Source organism: Mesoplodon densirostris, chromosome 1, assembly GCF_025265405.1.
Source record: "Mesoplodon densirostris isolate mMesDen1 chromosome 1, mMesDen1 primary haplotype, whole genome shotgun sequence".
Classification (NCBI taxonomy): Eukaryota; Metazoa; Chordata; class Mammalia; order Artiodactyla; family Ziphiidae; genus Mesoplodon; species Mesoplodon densirostris.
The window spans coordinates 219,664,324-219,680,603 of record NC_082661.1 but is presented as its reverse complement, the minus strand read 5'-3'; the positions used below and the strand labels follow the sequence as shown (position 1 = coordinate 219,680,603).

The 16,280-nt window shown below is 35.4% G+C and overlaps 1 protein-coding gene and 1 pseudogene across 1 annotated transcript in view; one reads left to right on the top strand and one right to left on the bottom strand.

The window, feature by feature from the left end:
- Positions 1–16,280, top strand: part of STPG2 (sperm tail PG-rich repeat containing 2) — a 276,442-nt gene that overhangs the window by 74,704 nt on the left and 185,458 nt on the right. Inside the window, exons 7-8 of the mRNA XM_060098032.1 lie at positions 3,709–3,868; positions 10,226–10,394. Coding sequence (XP_059954015.1) covers positions 3,709–3,868; positions 10,226–10,394 — 329 coding nt within the window. The remainder of the gene's footprint in view (positions 1–3,708; positions 3,869–10,225; positions 10,395–16,280) is intronic.
- On the bottom strand, positions 13,790–13,885 carry LOC132501575 (U6 spliceosomal RNA; annotated as a pseudogene).

The following is a 16,280-nucleotide window of genomic DNA, read 5'->3' as shown; positions in this document are numbered from 1 at the left end:
ATATATCCTAAAGCTTACTTGTTGGAAACAAAGCAGTCTACTGATTAACAGTAATTTGAAAAGACAGTAAAATATTTTTTAGAGATGAGCTGGTTGTATAAAGTTAAATGGAAGAAATATAGAAACTACTTTTATTCATTGTAGTGTCTAAATCACGTGAAGAACTAGACAATTTTTTTCTGAGCTCTATCAGTAGGGGGCAGCAAAGTTTCAAGTAGTGTGTTTTCAGGTTCCTGGGAAGCTTTGCTAAGGAAAATTTCCTTTTTGTTGTTGTTGTTGCTGTTGCTCTTAAGAAGTTTGTTCTGGCTTGCTTTTTAATGAAGTGCTTTGGTAATATCACTTAAAAGCCCTGTAGCTTTTGTTCAGATATTTAGCCAACTGTTCCCTTAGGCGCTATAGATGCTTTCTTAATGAGAGTATGTATTTTTTTCTTTCTGTAATTTAGGGAGTACCAGGGCCAGGAAAATATGACATTAAAAGTCAATTTCAGAAGAATGAAAGTATGTCATCAAATGTAAATGATGCATCACCTGCTTTTCTTTTTCAATCCTGGGTAGTGTTCTACAGTTATTTCATATTTAGTGTATAGTAGGTATAATGCAATGCCAGCAACAAATCCAGTGGTGTTAGGGAGATTATAAAAAGAAAAGTGGTATTTTAGCAAATTAGGAACAGATGCAGCCTGGGCAAATCATTTTGCCAGAAATGTGGGTAAAAGGAAATGACTTAAGATTACAATATTAACAATAATATGCAGAGATGAATATTCAAATAGAAAGTATTTATTGAACATTGTCTATTAAGCAAATTTGCTTATGTGGAAGTTCAGTTTAGCTTATAAGAGATTTTAGTCTGGGTTTTAAAATATACTAATGAATACATGAAGTGTTGACGTGTAATCTATGAGGACATGCATATCTTTTGGAGAAGGTTCTGAAGGCTCTCTGGAGCCTAGCTGTAAATTACATCTAAAACTGCCACTGGAGCCTTTATTAGTGATGTGAGAGTCTATTTCACAGTAATCCTGTTCTCCAAGGTCTATATTGAGGGGACTTGAAGGTATCTAAGATATTCCTAAGGCAAGAACATTATAATACTAGCAAACCTTTATAATGTCACAGTGGCCAGATCAAGTCGTTGTGATATTTAACCAATTGTACTATGTAAAACTCTGATTATCTTATTTAACTTGGGAAGGTTATTAACCTTCAGATGACTACAGCGGGCTACTTTAGTTTCATTGTACTTAAGAGGCAACTCCTTGGAGACAGATACATAGATTGCAGGTATGTTTTGGAGACACAGTTAACATGACTTTTTAATGGGTTAGATGTGGTGGTGAGGGACTAGGAAGAATCAAGAATGAACAGTAGGTTTCTGCCTTGAGCAACTTGATAGTACTTAAGGTACTACACAGAATGGATGTGAGGGAATGGGATATTGTGTGTGTGCCCTTGATTTTTAAAAATACCATTTTTACAACTAGAACTCTCAGTTTTTATGCTATTCCTGTTCATCTGTTATATAGTCCTAATGTGACATTACTTGGTGCCAATTATAATATTTTAAATATATTTTCAGAAATGAAAAAGAATATGATATCAGTTTTGCTTAAGAAGACCATGAGGAAAAGAATCATGGTTCTCGGGTGAAAGATATGGAGGAGTTAAAACCAACAGGGGGCTTCCCTGGTGGCGCAGTGGTTGAGAGTCCGCCTGCCGATGCAGGGGACACGGGTTCGTGCCTCGGTCCGGGAAGATCCCACATGCCGCGGAGCGGCTGGGCCCGTGAGTCATGGCCGCTGAGCCTGCGCGTCTGGAGCCTGTGCTCTGCAACGGGAGAGGCCACGGCAGTGAGAGGCCCGTGCACCGCAAAAAAAAAAAAAAAAACCCAACCCCCCCCAAAAAAAAACCAACAGGACTGCCTGCTAGGGGTAGTGTTAGTGTTTAGCTGAATATGAATAGATTTATTAATGATTATGATTGAAAAAGCAATAATGAAATTAACAAGGTGGACTTAGAACACAATTTTTGGTTTATAGGATTAAAGACATGTTATGTTATTAGGATACGTATATGTTATTAGGATACTTATGTTGCTAGGATACTCCGGACGCGCAGGCCCAGCAGCCATGGCTCACGGGCCCAGCCGCTCCACGGCATGTGGGATCCAGACGGGGGCACGAACCCGTGTCCCCTGCATCGGCAGGCGGACTCTCAACCACTGCACCACCAGGGAAGCCCTATTTTAGTCTTGACTTAAGGAGTTGTCTGGTATTTTATTTAAATGCATGAAATTTTCTTATGTCTTCAACTACTAATTTTTAAAACATAAGATTTACTTTATAATAATGGTTCTCAACTCTTGCTGCATATTAGAATATTTTGGGAAATTTTAATACATTCTGATACCCAGTTGCTTTCTTTCCTCTCTCCCAGAGATTGATTCAACTGGTCCAGAATAGGACCCAGGCACCAATACTTTTTTTTAACTCCTCAAGTCTATATGCAGCCAGGGTTGAGTATTACCATTTAAAAACATTGACTCAGCATTTAAATAATAAGATAGTATTTAAGAAGGCTTTGGAAATGTTCCTACATGAAAGGAGGCTAAAAGCTATATCTGAGCCTAGACTAGGTTTTGTATTAGAGGGGAAAAATGCAGTAGAGGTATAATTAGATCAACTGACAGATTTGGAATATGAATGGTACATTAGATAAAAGTCATATCATTGATACATTTAAGAAAATACATGTAAGAAAATATCCCTATTTTTAATAAATACACACTAAAGTATTTAGGGGTAAAGGGCCACAACACATGTAACTTTCCATTAAATGGTTCTATATATATGCGTCCCTCTGTGTGTGTGTGTGTGTGTGTGTGTGTGTGTGTGTTTGTAGAGAGACAGAGAGAAGGAGGAATGGACATACAAACAGAAAGACAGAAATAGAGTGGGCAAATGAAAAAAGTGAATGATATAACATGTTAACAGGTGCATCTGGGTAATCATTGCACAGGTATTTTCTGCATTATTTTTATTCATAAATTTGAATGTTCCAAATTTTAAATTAATTCTAAATAATTATAGATTATTCAATGCTATATTTAATAAGATTTCATAATTTACATATAGATACATGTATATTTAATATCAGTTAAATATTATACATTTATAATAAGTAAGCTTATTATAAGTTTATAAAATCATAACTTTAATATTATAAGTTAAAGTGGATTTATATACCACTTGAATCTAAGATTTTTTTCTTAAGGTAGCTAATGGTATTGTTGAGTTAATTGAATATATATGTTGAGGAACTTTGTCAATTTGTGTAATTTTATTACGTAGAAGAAACCATGTTAGATCATGTAGTTTTTCTTTATTATCTTAACTTGCAGAATATTTTAAATGTGAAGATTGTCCACACACTATCATCTGAATCTCATATTGAGATGATTTCCTTTGAAAAGTCTTTCTGGCTTAGTGAAGTACATAATGCATTACTGTATTAATATATAGATGATTTTTCTAAAAGTATATATTTTATGTTTTGATAGATATAAGATCTTAACTCATCTACATTTTCTTCACTCCATTAAGAAATAAACTCCAGATGTTATATTACTAAGAAAGCAGCTTTTAACTCACAAAATATCAAAACGTACCATAGTTTCTCACTGGCATATTTTCTTCTTCTTCACTAGAGGTTTGTCCCTATGAAATCAATCACCCCAGCTCCTGGTGCATATAATGAATCTCGAACTGCTTTCAAGCTCTTGAAGAAAACACCAGGACTGAAAAATACCTCATTTGGTCAAAGTGCTGCTCGATTCACACAAGACTCTAGGACAGAGAAAATGCCAGGTTAGCAATGAATTCATGTGTATCTACTCTTTAGCTTTATGCAACTTAATATTCTTAAAATGGATGCACCAGAAAGTACAATTTTCTGTTCTATGGGTGGTGTTGTCATTTTAAGTCAACATTTTTTAAAGCATTGACTCTACACTAAACACAGATAGATAAAAATAATGTACAGTTTTCATAAGATTTTAATTTAACTTGTCACATCTCTTAGTTGTAATTTTCTATTGTTTTCCTTTTTTCAATAAATTTCCTAATTTTCCCTTGGTGGGTGAACATATATGTTAATTATGTGGTCACTGCCAGTAATATAACTTATGATATTCGGTTTTGTTAAAATTTTATTTTGGGGATGCCCAACCACATGTTCTAGTATTCTCAGTGGGTATTCTAGTATACAGTGGGTAATCTAAAACTATAACACAAAAATAACATATAATGACTAACACATAGGTTGTTTGCTGATGTATAACAAACTCAGTGGCTTAAAAAAACAGACTTTTTCCATCATATCCCATTAATCTGTGGGACTGCTAAAAGGCAGAGTTCAGATGGGACTGTTATTCAGAGTGCATGCATAGCTCGAGCATTGCTGCCCCCAGGGTAGTTGGTCTTTTCACTTGGTAGCTCAGGGCTCCATGAGACCTGGCAGGAAGCTGCAAGGCTTCTTATGACCTACCCTCAGAAATTCCAGGACATCACTTTCTGTTAGTCAATCAAGTGGCACAGCATAGCCTATATTGAAAAGAAGGATATGAAACTTCATCTTTCAGTGACAGGGGTAGCAAGGAATTTGTGGCCATCTTTAATCTGCTATAGATTACCCTCTGGCTACAAAATATTTTCATTTTTCCTACATGCCTTCTCAAGGCCTCCAAAGTCTCAGGCAAGTGTGGTATAATCTTAAAGACCAGGATCTTGTTATCTAAGTGAGGTGTAGGTGCAGGTGGGGATTCTTGGGTGTGGTCCTTCAGATCATCTTGTATATCTCTCTTCTCTATCAGAAGAGCTGTGAACTACAGATACAAGTTATCTCCCCCATATATTCAACACATAGTGGTGGGAGAGAGATAGGATAATAATACTAGAAACTCCTATTCAAAAAAGAGAGAAAACTGGAGGCCCACAGTATTACCAAATTAAACTTGGGTCCATTTGCTCATGTGCAGTAAAGCCAATCTACTGACACGGGGTTGTGGTGAAGAAAAGTGCAGCATTTACTGCAGGGCACCAAGCAAGGAGTCCAGGTAGCTAGTGCTCAAAAGGCCCAAACTCCCCAATGGCTTTCAGGAAAAGGATTTTAAAGACAGGGTGAGGGAGGGGAATTGTGGGGTGCATGAGCAGCTCGTGGACAATCTTCTGATGGGTTAGTTGGGAGGTAATCGGGAGTCAACATCATCAACCTTCTGTTTCCAACCAATCTGGGGTCTACCTGTTTGTGGGCAGCATACAGTTAACTTCTTCCACCTGGTGGAGGTTTCAGGATCTGCAAAACAGCTCAAAGGACATGGCTCAGAATGTTATCTGTAGCCTTTGAGGAGGAACTAAAAGTGCTTGACTTTGTTTAATGGCTAAAGCATTATTATTTTGTCTAGCTTGACTGTTTTCCTTTCTTTCTGCATTTTCTCCCTTCTCTGATTAAATTTATTCTTTGGAACATGGGGAAGGCCTAGGAGGCTAGTTTTCTACAGATAAGAGACAGGCAGAGGGCATTGGGTGAGGGTATCTGTCCTGAGAAGGCCCCATGGGGTTCTGCTCAGTGATAATAGAAGTCACAGGCCTATAGCAATTCTGAAGTCCAAGCAGGCACATGTTGCCATTTTCTTAGTTAGGGCTCAGTTGGGCTCCCTGGGAGTAAGATTTCCTGTGGTGCTTTGTTTTACCTTTTAGGCTCTTGGTTTCATCCTTTGAAACATCCTTCCTCTTCTATAAGAAATAGGCTGTGTTTTCAGCTTTCTCAGCCTGCTTCCTGCCCAGGGAGATCCAGGGTCTATGAGCCACTTTTCATTTTGTACTGTTGTTGTTTGTTTCATTCCAGGTTGGTTCATTCCTTATTAAAACTTTGTAGGTTTATTATTGTATTTATAATCATATACACTGGACAAAAGCCAAGCTCACATGTACTTCTTAGAAAAACCTTTGTCTACTTTGGGTCACCTTTAGTGTTGCTGTGTTTCCGTACTCTTAGATTCTTAGGAGCACTATTGTTTTAGCTTAGAGGGTCTATGACATATGGCCTTAAAATTCCTAGATGTTCTTTTCTTTAACTGAGAGATTCTATGAGATACCATCTTAAAACTTTTTGAGGTCTTAACAAAGGTCTTACAGCTAAACCCTGGATTTGGTCTCAGGGTGTTTCTTGCTTTGAGAGCTTTTTGCTGTGTGGAGAGACTGGGGATGAAAAACAATTTTTCTTTCAAACTCAGAAAATATTGGTTTCGTTTTATTTCCGTTTGGTTTGGTTTCCGTTCGTTTAGTTCCATTTTATTTATTTATATATAAATTCTGCTTGAAAACTGAGCAGATTTAGCTTATCTCTTTCTAACTATACCTTCTCACACACAGCTAAAAGCAACTAGTTGGCACTTTTGATATTTAGCCTAGAAATTTCCTTAGCTAGAATCCACTATTTTATTAGGTGTTTTCTTCACTATCCCAAGTATTAGTTTTGCCAAAATTTCTGCCATTATAGAATTCAAATTATCTTTTCTCCAACCTCCATAACATTTTTACCACTCTCTTTAAGCCATTACCAGCTGTCTCCTCAAGGCCATTTCTTTAAGTCTTGAGTTGTTTCAGCTTCTGGCCCATTGCCTGATCCCAAACCATTGCTCCAAGTTTTGACTCGGTAATTTTTCCTTATAGTAATGCTGTACTCATGGTATAAAATTATTTACTATTTATGCCATTGAGAGGTTGAGTATTATTCTTCTACATCTTCAATCTTGGCTAGTCTGGTGGCTTTCTTCTCCAATAGCATGCAGTGGAAGTGATATTCTAGCACTTCTCAGGCAAAGTCATAAGCTTAACAGCATATACCTGGGCCTATAGAAACAATTGATTTTGGAGACCTGAGCTTCTAGATAGAAATCTGACTAGTCTAAGACTGCCATTCTGGAGAGGTCTTATATAGGCGCTAGGCACTACCCCAGATGAACCTTGCTCAGTAGAGTTTATCATGTATCTGAAATACAAATTATTTCAAAATATCAATTTATTGAGCGACCCAACTGCCTTAAGTTTGGGCCTTGTTTTCGATTTGATGGTATTACAAATAAAGTTTTATAAATTCCCCAAAGGTTATTTTATTTTTTAAAGGATAAAGTTTAATTATGATGACCTCTAAAATCTAATCCTGATCTTACATATTTTAAGAATTGGTGAGAATGGCCTTCATGTGTTTTCTTCTTCCCATGGAGATATTAGTGTACAGTAATGACTTAGACTCACAAATCAGTCATAGAACAGATTCAACCACCTAATATATAGCTCAGAGCTGTGGCAGGTTACTGTTCGAAGGCATCCTAAACTGTCTAACTCTGGGGTTCCTGGGCATTTCTTCACTTAATAACTGGAAAATGAACATAAAAATCCTCTAATGTAAGTGAATTATAATGATCAGGGTGGCTTTTCAAATCAGAACCTTAACAAGGTAGTACCTGAAATGCACACACCTTGAGGTCCCTATATTTAAGTACTTAAGTTCACTTGTCACAATGTTATGTTGTCCTCTCATGCCAGAAGAGAGGCAAATCTAAGATATTTGTATTTTAAGTCCTTTAAATGGTGGCCCAAATAGTTTTCATTATGCTCTCTATTTATATTTTTCCCAAGCATTATCAGTGGAGGAATGTTGGAAGACGTCAGAAATAAGATGTATTGGCATTTAGGTTTTCTGAGAGTTGGCATGACAGACTTTTGGGGAATAGACTTTAGAACTAGAATATTTGAAAAACTGGGAAGAATTTATGGGCAGCTTCTTTGAGAAAAACCTTACATGTATCAGGAGTACAGAGGATTTGACTGCATAGAATGACTTGATCACTTTTAAACCAGAAGGAACCTAAAGTATCATCTACCCTCATGCCCATTTGTTTGTTTCCTGCCTACAATGAGAAAGGAGATTTCACCAGAATGTGAATCCACACAATGCTTCCTTCATGGAGAAAGACTAGTTATAAAACGTTTAGTGAGTCAGTTTACATTTAGTTGTAAGCTCCTTTTATTGTAGATTGTTCTTGGATGGGCAGCAGTTCACAGATCACATTTTGAGTAGCACTGATCTAGTCAATTCCTATTATCTTCAGACAGGAACTTGAAGCCCAGAAAAACAAATGAGATTTAAGTGATGGTTCATACCTATTTAGTTACAGATCTAATTTAGTAGATTCCAGATAACATGAGTACAACCAAATCAGGTGTTCTTTCAAGTATTTGATATTGATTTTATGAATATTGCTGCTCACTGGTACTGATTTTTTGAAAAGACTGAATTATAAAACATATACAAATATTTGTTTCAAATATTTGAATGTCTTGATAAAAACTTTTATCAATGGCAAAGAAAGTTGTTTGTATTATTTTGAATGAAAAAAAAGAAATGTTATTCACTCAGATTGTCACTGTAGAAAATATTCCTGGTTATAAATGTACACTAAAGGGTAAAAGGCAAAAATTAAAATAACTAAATACTATGATAGGAAGATTGGGTGATAGGTGATTCTTTTCTGTTCCAAACTGGTTTTTAATGTTGTTACATCAAGATTTCAATACTTTTTGGCATCAAGAATTTCCCTCCTGCCCTCCTCCTTCCCTTCCTTCCTTCCTTCTTTACTGAGTATAATTTACACAATAAAAATAGTTCATTTTAAGTGTATATTTTGATGAGTGTTGGTAAATGTACATAGATAATCACCACTATTTAATCAAGTTTTGATAAATGTACATAGTCAGATAATCACCACTATTTAATCAAGTTTTAGAACACTTCCATCATTCTTAAAACGTTCTCTCAGGACTTCCCTGGTGGTGCAGTGGTAAACAATCCACCTGCCAGCGCAGGGGACACGGGTTCAAGCCCTGGTCAGGGAAGATCCCACATGCCGTGGAGCAGCTAAGCCATTGCGCCACAACTACTGAGCCTGCACTCTAGAGCCCATGAGCCACAACTACTGAGCCTGCATGCCGTAACTACTGAAGCCCCCGTGCCTAGAGCCTGTGCTCTGCAGCAAGAGAAGCCACTGCAATGAGAAGCCCGTGCACCGCAATGAAGAGTAGCTCCCGCTCGCCACAACTAGAGAAAGCCCGCAAGCGGCAGTGAAGACTCAACACAGCCAAAATTAAAAATTAAAAAAAATAATAAATTTATTAAAAAATAAAATAAAATGAAGTGTCATCACCATACCCAAGGTCATCTAGGTTTCAAAAAAAAAAAAAGTTCCTCATGTCCTTTTGCAGTTAATCTCTACCCCCACTCTTGGCCCTAAGTAACAGTCAGTGTTTCTATGATTTTGCATTTTCTGGAATTTTATATAAATGGAATTACACATTATGTAGGATTTTGTATTTGTCATCTTTCACTTAGCATGATGTTTTTGAGGTTCATTCTCATGTTGTTGCATTTATTTTTTCTTTTTATTATTGAGTATTATTCCACTGTTTGGGTGTAGCACATTTTGTTTATCTGTTCACCAGCTGATGGACATTTGGGTTTTTATTTCTCTTGCAGAAATAACTAGGAGTAGGATTTCTGGGTCATATGGTAAGTATATGTTTAACTTTATAAGAATTTGACAAATTGTTTTTCAGAATGGCAAAGCACTTTGCATTCCTGCCAGCAATATATGAGAATTCTTTCTAAAAAATTACTTCATTTATGGTTACTCAGTTTATAAATAAGATATGGTGTACATATACAATGGAATACTACTCAACCATAAAAAACAATGAAATTTTGCCATTTGCAGCAATATGGATGGACTTTGAAGGTATTTTGCTAAGTGAAAAAAGTCAAAGAGAGAAAGACAAATTGTATGATATCACTTATATATGGAATCTACAAAATACAACAAACTAGTGAATAAACAAAAAAGAAGCAGACTCACAGATATAGAGAACAAACTAGTGGTTACCAATGAGGAGAGGGAAAGGGGGAGGAGCAATACAAGGGCGGGGTAAAAGTAAAAGGGTTATTTTGGGATTATATGAAATGATGTGTGTGAAACTTTTGAAAATTGTAAAGCACTATAGAAGTTAAAGAATCTTTCATTCAATAAATAAAGTAAATAATAAAGTTATTCAGTTTAAAAGAATTAAAAGTGTGCTTATTCTTACATATGATATTCTTCATAATTCTAGGTCCTGGGTTTTATAATCTCCAAAACAATACTTTAATTGACAACTTTAGCAATACCTGCTTGAAGAAACAAAAGAAAAGTGCATTTGGTTCTTCTGTTCCTCGGACTCTCTTCCTGGTTCAGAAAGAAGTTTTTCCTACTCCTGGGCCTGCTGGCTATAAGGTAATATGTGGATACCAAAATTATATTATTTATATCTATTACCAAGAATTTAGGGTTTACAGGGTTACATGTGATATATATACCTCATTATTATAAGCCATACTATTATTATTGAAATTATTTGCATATGGTCATTTATGGCATAAGAACAAAAATTAATTTGGTTCACAGCTATGTTTGTAATTTCTTTTGAAAAAGTAGATCTTATTCTTTATCTCTTTGGAGATCTTATATGTAGTTCTTTAAATATTTATCTTCATTTTATGATTGGGCCACTATATTCTGAAAGTAAATTTAGGCTTCCTTTAAATTAGGGCTTCTTTAAATGCTCTCTGCAGTTTTATAATTTTTATACTGACATCTTACACATCTTTATTAGATTTATTCCTCAGTATTTGATGTTTTTTAATGCTATCAAAATGTTATCTTTTAAATATTTTCATTGTTTAGCTTTCTTTTATTGGTGTAAAGAAATATAATAGTCTTTATTAAAGATTGGCTTTACCAATGATTCATACTTCTTGATAAATTAAATCATTAATCCTACTAACTTATTATTAGTTTAAAAAAAATTTCCTCAAGTGCTTTTATGCCATCTGTGGATGGCAGTTTCTTTCTTTTTTTTTTTTTTTGCGGTATGCGGGCCTCTCACTGTTGTGGCCTCTCCCGTGGTGGAGCACAGGCTCCGGACGCGCAGGCTCAGCGGCCGTGGCTCACGGGCCCAGCTGCTCCGCGGCATGTGGGATCTTCCCGGACTGGGGCACGAACCCCTGTCCCCTGCATCGGCAGGTGGACTCTCAACCACTGCACCACCAGGGAAGCCTGGCAGTTTCTATTTTTCTCAGTTAGTTTCATCTTTTATATATATATTTTTTGGCTTACTGAATTTGTGCCTCCCAGAACAAGGCTCAAGAATGTTCATATGAATTAAAAATATCCAGAACCCAACAAGGTAAAATTCACAGAGTGTAGCACTGAATAAAAAAAATATTACTAGGTATGCAAAGGAGCAGGAAAGTATCAATAGAAAGAGGCCCAGAAGTTATACAGATGACAAAATTAGTGGAAAGTACATTAAACAGTTATTATAACTATATTCTATATGTTCAAGAAGGTAGAAGAAACATTGAGCATATTAAGTAGAGCAATAACACAAATAGAAAGGCACAAATTAAAGTTCTAGAGATGGCAAGTATTGATATAATGTATGAAAAAATGTACACTAGTTAGCAGCAGATTAGTTCAGACTAAAAAATTAGATAACCTCAAGACAGTAATAGAAAATGTTAATATCTCAAATGAAGTACAGTGAGAAAAAAACACAAAAAAAGAATAAAGTATAAGTGAACTATGGGACAGTTTGAGGTGGCTTAAATGTGTAACTGGAATCCTTGAAAGGAAAGAAAGAGTGAGGGGACACAAAAAATAATTTTAAGAAATAAGGCTGAAAATTTCCAAACTTCGATGAGAACTAGAACCACATATCCATGAAGCTCAACAAACCCATAGCACAAAAGCCATCAAGGAAACTATGCCAAGGCAAATTATAATCAAATTGAATAAATTGGTAAAAAAGAAAAAAACTCGTAAAAGCAGCCAGAGGAAAAGTATACATGACATTAAGAGGGATGAAGTTAAAAATGACAGTACATTTCATGTTGGAAGTGATGCAAGTCAGAAGACAGCAGTGCAACATCTTTAAAGTATTGAAAGAAAACAATTGTCAACCTGTAATTCTACTGCAGGCTCAAAAATCATTCAAAAATGAAAACAAACTGAAAAGCTTTTCTAAAAACTTCCATTTATAAAGTGAATAAGTCATGGGGATGTAATGTACAGCATGGTGACTATAGTTAATAATACTGTATTGAATATTTGAAAGGTGCTAAGATAGTAAATCTAAAAAGTTCTCATCTCAAGAAAAAAATCTTTGTGGTGATGGGTGTTAACCTGACATTGTGGTAATCATTTTGTGATATGTTTAAGTATCAAATCATTATGTTGCATACCTGAAACTAATATAATGTTGTATGTCAATTCTACCTCCATAAAAAAGAACTTTTCATATATATAAAAGCTGAAATATTTATCTGCAAAAGACCTACAGTGTAAGTAAAGTTAAGGGAAGTCCTCCAGGCAGAGAAAAATGTTACCAGATGGAATCTGGATCTGTATAAAGTAATGCAGAGTATCAAAGATAACCATGTGGGTAAATATAAAAGGGTTTGTTTGATTTCTCATTTCATTGAAAGCCAAACATTTTACATGTGTTTGATTTGCTGACAATTTACCTTTACAGAAAGTAGTGGAAGCCAAGAGAGGAATTCCTATTCTGTTATTTTAAAGTTTAGAATTGTCAAAGAAGAGATTCTGGACACATACAAGAAATGTAGAAAATCCCTATTTCACAATGATCAGCAGAAAACAAGAAATAGTCCTGAGATCAGAGATTATATGAGTAAGAAGTTTACTCATATAATTATTATAGCCTAATAGGTTGACAGGAAGCCACTCTCATGAGTAAAATTCTGACAGTGCAGTTGGCTACACATGAAACCTTTTAGAGTTCAGATTTTAAAAGGACATCTTAATGTTTGTGTATATAATTATTCTTTCTCATTTCTGAGGAATTTGAGAAAGCTTAAGAGAATGCGTATATAGAAAAGTTTAAGTAGCTAACAATTCGGGTGGAAAATATAGAAAGAATAGTTAAGTAGATAATCTGTAGAGAGAATATAAACAGATGTTAAACACTGGGGAAGTTTGAACATAGCTGTCAGATCTTTAAAGGGCATGTACAAAACATTGGAAATGTGTCCATACTATAGTACACACTTGGGAAATAATGATTGAATGAATGAATAGAAGAGAGAGGCATAGAAGTATAATCTAGGAAGTTTAAAGAGAAGAACAATTTATTGTAAAAAATGCTAAAGAAAATTAAAATGACTTTGTATAAGTTTGGTTTGGCAAAAGAATTGCTAAGAAGATACAAGAATCCTGTAGGGGTGGGGTAGATGATATAGGGATAGCAGAGCCACTGAAGTACTAAACTGGATTGGACTCTCCTATCAGAGAAAATGATTTTCAACCCAGAAAGTGTGGAACACACATGCTTTATAGGAAATTGAACACTAATATACCTATGGTGGTATAGGGTAAGAGTACCCTAGTACTTAAAACAATTTTTTTAATGAAAATCTACACAGGGCTTCCCTGGTAGCGCAGTGGTTGAGAGTCCGCCTGCCGATGCAGGGGACACGGGTTAGTGCCCCGGTCCGGGAAGATCCCACATGCCGCGGAGCGGCTGAGCCCATGAGCCATGGCCGCTGCGCCTGCGCGTCCGGAGCCTGAGCTCCGCAACGGGAGAGGCCACAACAGTGAGAGGCCCACGTATCGCAAAAAAAAAAAAAAAAGCTACACAAATTTGCATGTCATCCTTGCACAGGATGATAATATCTGTATTGTTCCAACTTTAGTATATTTGCTATTAAAGTAAGCACCCTAGTGCTTTAAATTAGTTAAAAACTTTAGCTGTAGCTGAAATACATCTCATTGTAATGAAAGAACAGCTGTGAAATCATTATTAGTAATCTTTTAGTAATACTGCAGATTTATAGGCATATCAGAAAAATGGAAACGAATAAAGGTTTTTCTTATTTAAACAAAAATTATTAAAATTTCACAAAGTGAGATTTTCATAAATTCTTGCAAAATTTTAAATTGTTGTTAGTAAAGTTGCAGGATATAATTAACATTCAAAAGTCAGTGGCGTTTTTACACACTAACAACAACTGTCCAAAAAAGAAATTAAGGAAACAATCCCATTTACAATAGAATGAAAAATACTTAGTAATAAATCTAACCAAGGAAGAGAAATGTACACTTGACAACTATAAAACATTGATTAAAAAAAAAATTGAAGAAGACACAAATAAATGGCAAGATAGCCCATGTTCATGGATTGGAAAAATTAATATTGTGAATATGTCCATACTACCCAAATGATATACAGATTCAGTGCAATCTCTATCAAAATTCCAAAGACATTTTTCACAGAAATAGAAAAAAATTCTAAAATTTATATGGAACCATAAAAGATCTCAAATAGCCAAAGCAATCTTGAGCAAAAAGAACAGGAGGCCTCACACTACCTCATTTTAAAATACACTACAAAGCTATAGTAATAAAAACAGTTTTGTACTGGCATAAAAACAGACATATAGACCATTGGAACAGAATAGAGAGCCTCAGAAATACATCCATATATTTTCTTCCAAGAACACTTGAGGAAGAAAAGACAGTCTCTTCAATAAACTGTGCTGGGAAAACTGGATATCCACGTGCAGAAGAATGAAACTGGACTTTTATCACACACCATATAAAAAAATCAAGCCAAGATTAATTAGAGACTTAAATGTAAGACCTGAAACTGTAAAACGATTAGAAGAAAACACAGGGAAAAAGCTTTTTGACACTTATCTAGACAATAATTTCTTTACATATGACCCCAAAAGCACAACCAATGAAAGCAAAAATAAACAAATTGGATTGCATCAAACTATAATAAAAAGCTTCTGTACAGTAAAGGAAACAATCAACAGAGTGAATGGGAAAAGAATATTTACAAACCATGCATCTGATAAGGCGTTACTATCCAAAATATATAAGAAACTCAAACAGCTCAATAGCAAGAAAACTAATAGTTTGATTTAAAAATGGACAAAAGATGTGAATGGACATTTCTTAAAAGAAGACATACAAATGGCCAACAGGTATATGAGAAAATGCTCAACATCACTAATCAACAGGGAAATGCAAATAAAAATCACAATGCCATATCATCTCACATCTGTTAGAATGGGCATTCTCAGGCAAGAGAAGTGTTGGTGAGGATATGGAGAAAAGGAAACCCTTGTGCACTGTTGGTGGGAATGTAAATTGGTACAGCCATTGTGGAAAACAGTATGGAGATTCCTCAAAAAATTAAAAATGAACTACCGTATGATCCAGCAATCTGACTTTTGATTATATATCTAAAGGAAATGAAGTCAGTATATTGAAGAGATATCTGCTGTTCCATGTTCATTGCAGCATTATTCACAGTGGCTGAGATGTGAATCAATGTATGTGTCTATAGAAAAATGAATGGATAAAGAAGATTGTGTGTGTGTGTGTACACACACACAAATGCCACATACAGGGGAATACTATTCAGCCTTAAAAAAGAAGGAAATCCTGCCATTTGCAACAACAGGGATGAAGAACTCCTGAAGAACATTATGCTAAATCAAATAATGAAATAAGCTGAATGCAGAAAGACAAATACTGCATGATTTCATTTATATATGGAATCTAAAAAAATAGAACTCATAGAAGCAGAGTAGAATGATGTTTGTCAAGGGCTGAGGGGTGATAGAAAAGGGGAGATGTTGGACAAAGGATACAAAATTTCAATGCAGGATGAGTAAGTTCTGGAGATCTAATGTATAGCATGGTGACTATAGTTAATAATACTGCATTGTATACTTGAAATTTGCTAAGAGAGTATATCTTAAATGTTTTCATTACACACATGAGTTAAAACTATCATCAAGCTGAGAAAAAATAATGCAAATTTAGCTATATGATTGGAAGTAATATCTCTCTAAAACACGTCATGTCATGGTACTGCCTTTTAATAAGCTCCTTTTGCCTAAAATTCTGTGCCTTCTATCAGGTATAGGAAGAAATTTAAGTCTAAGAACAATGTCCTTTTCATAATCTGTTGTCTACCTAGTTTTCTAAACTCCTATCTTACTATTGCCATAATTTCCCTTCACTCCAAGCTCAAAAATGCCTTTAAGGGGCCTCCCTGGTGGCGCAAGTGGTTGAGAGTCCGCCTGCCGATGCAG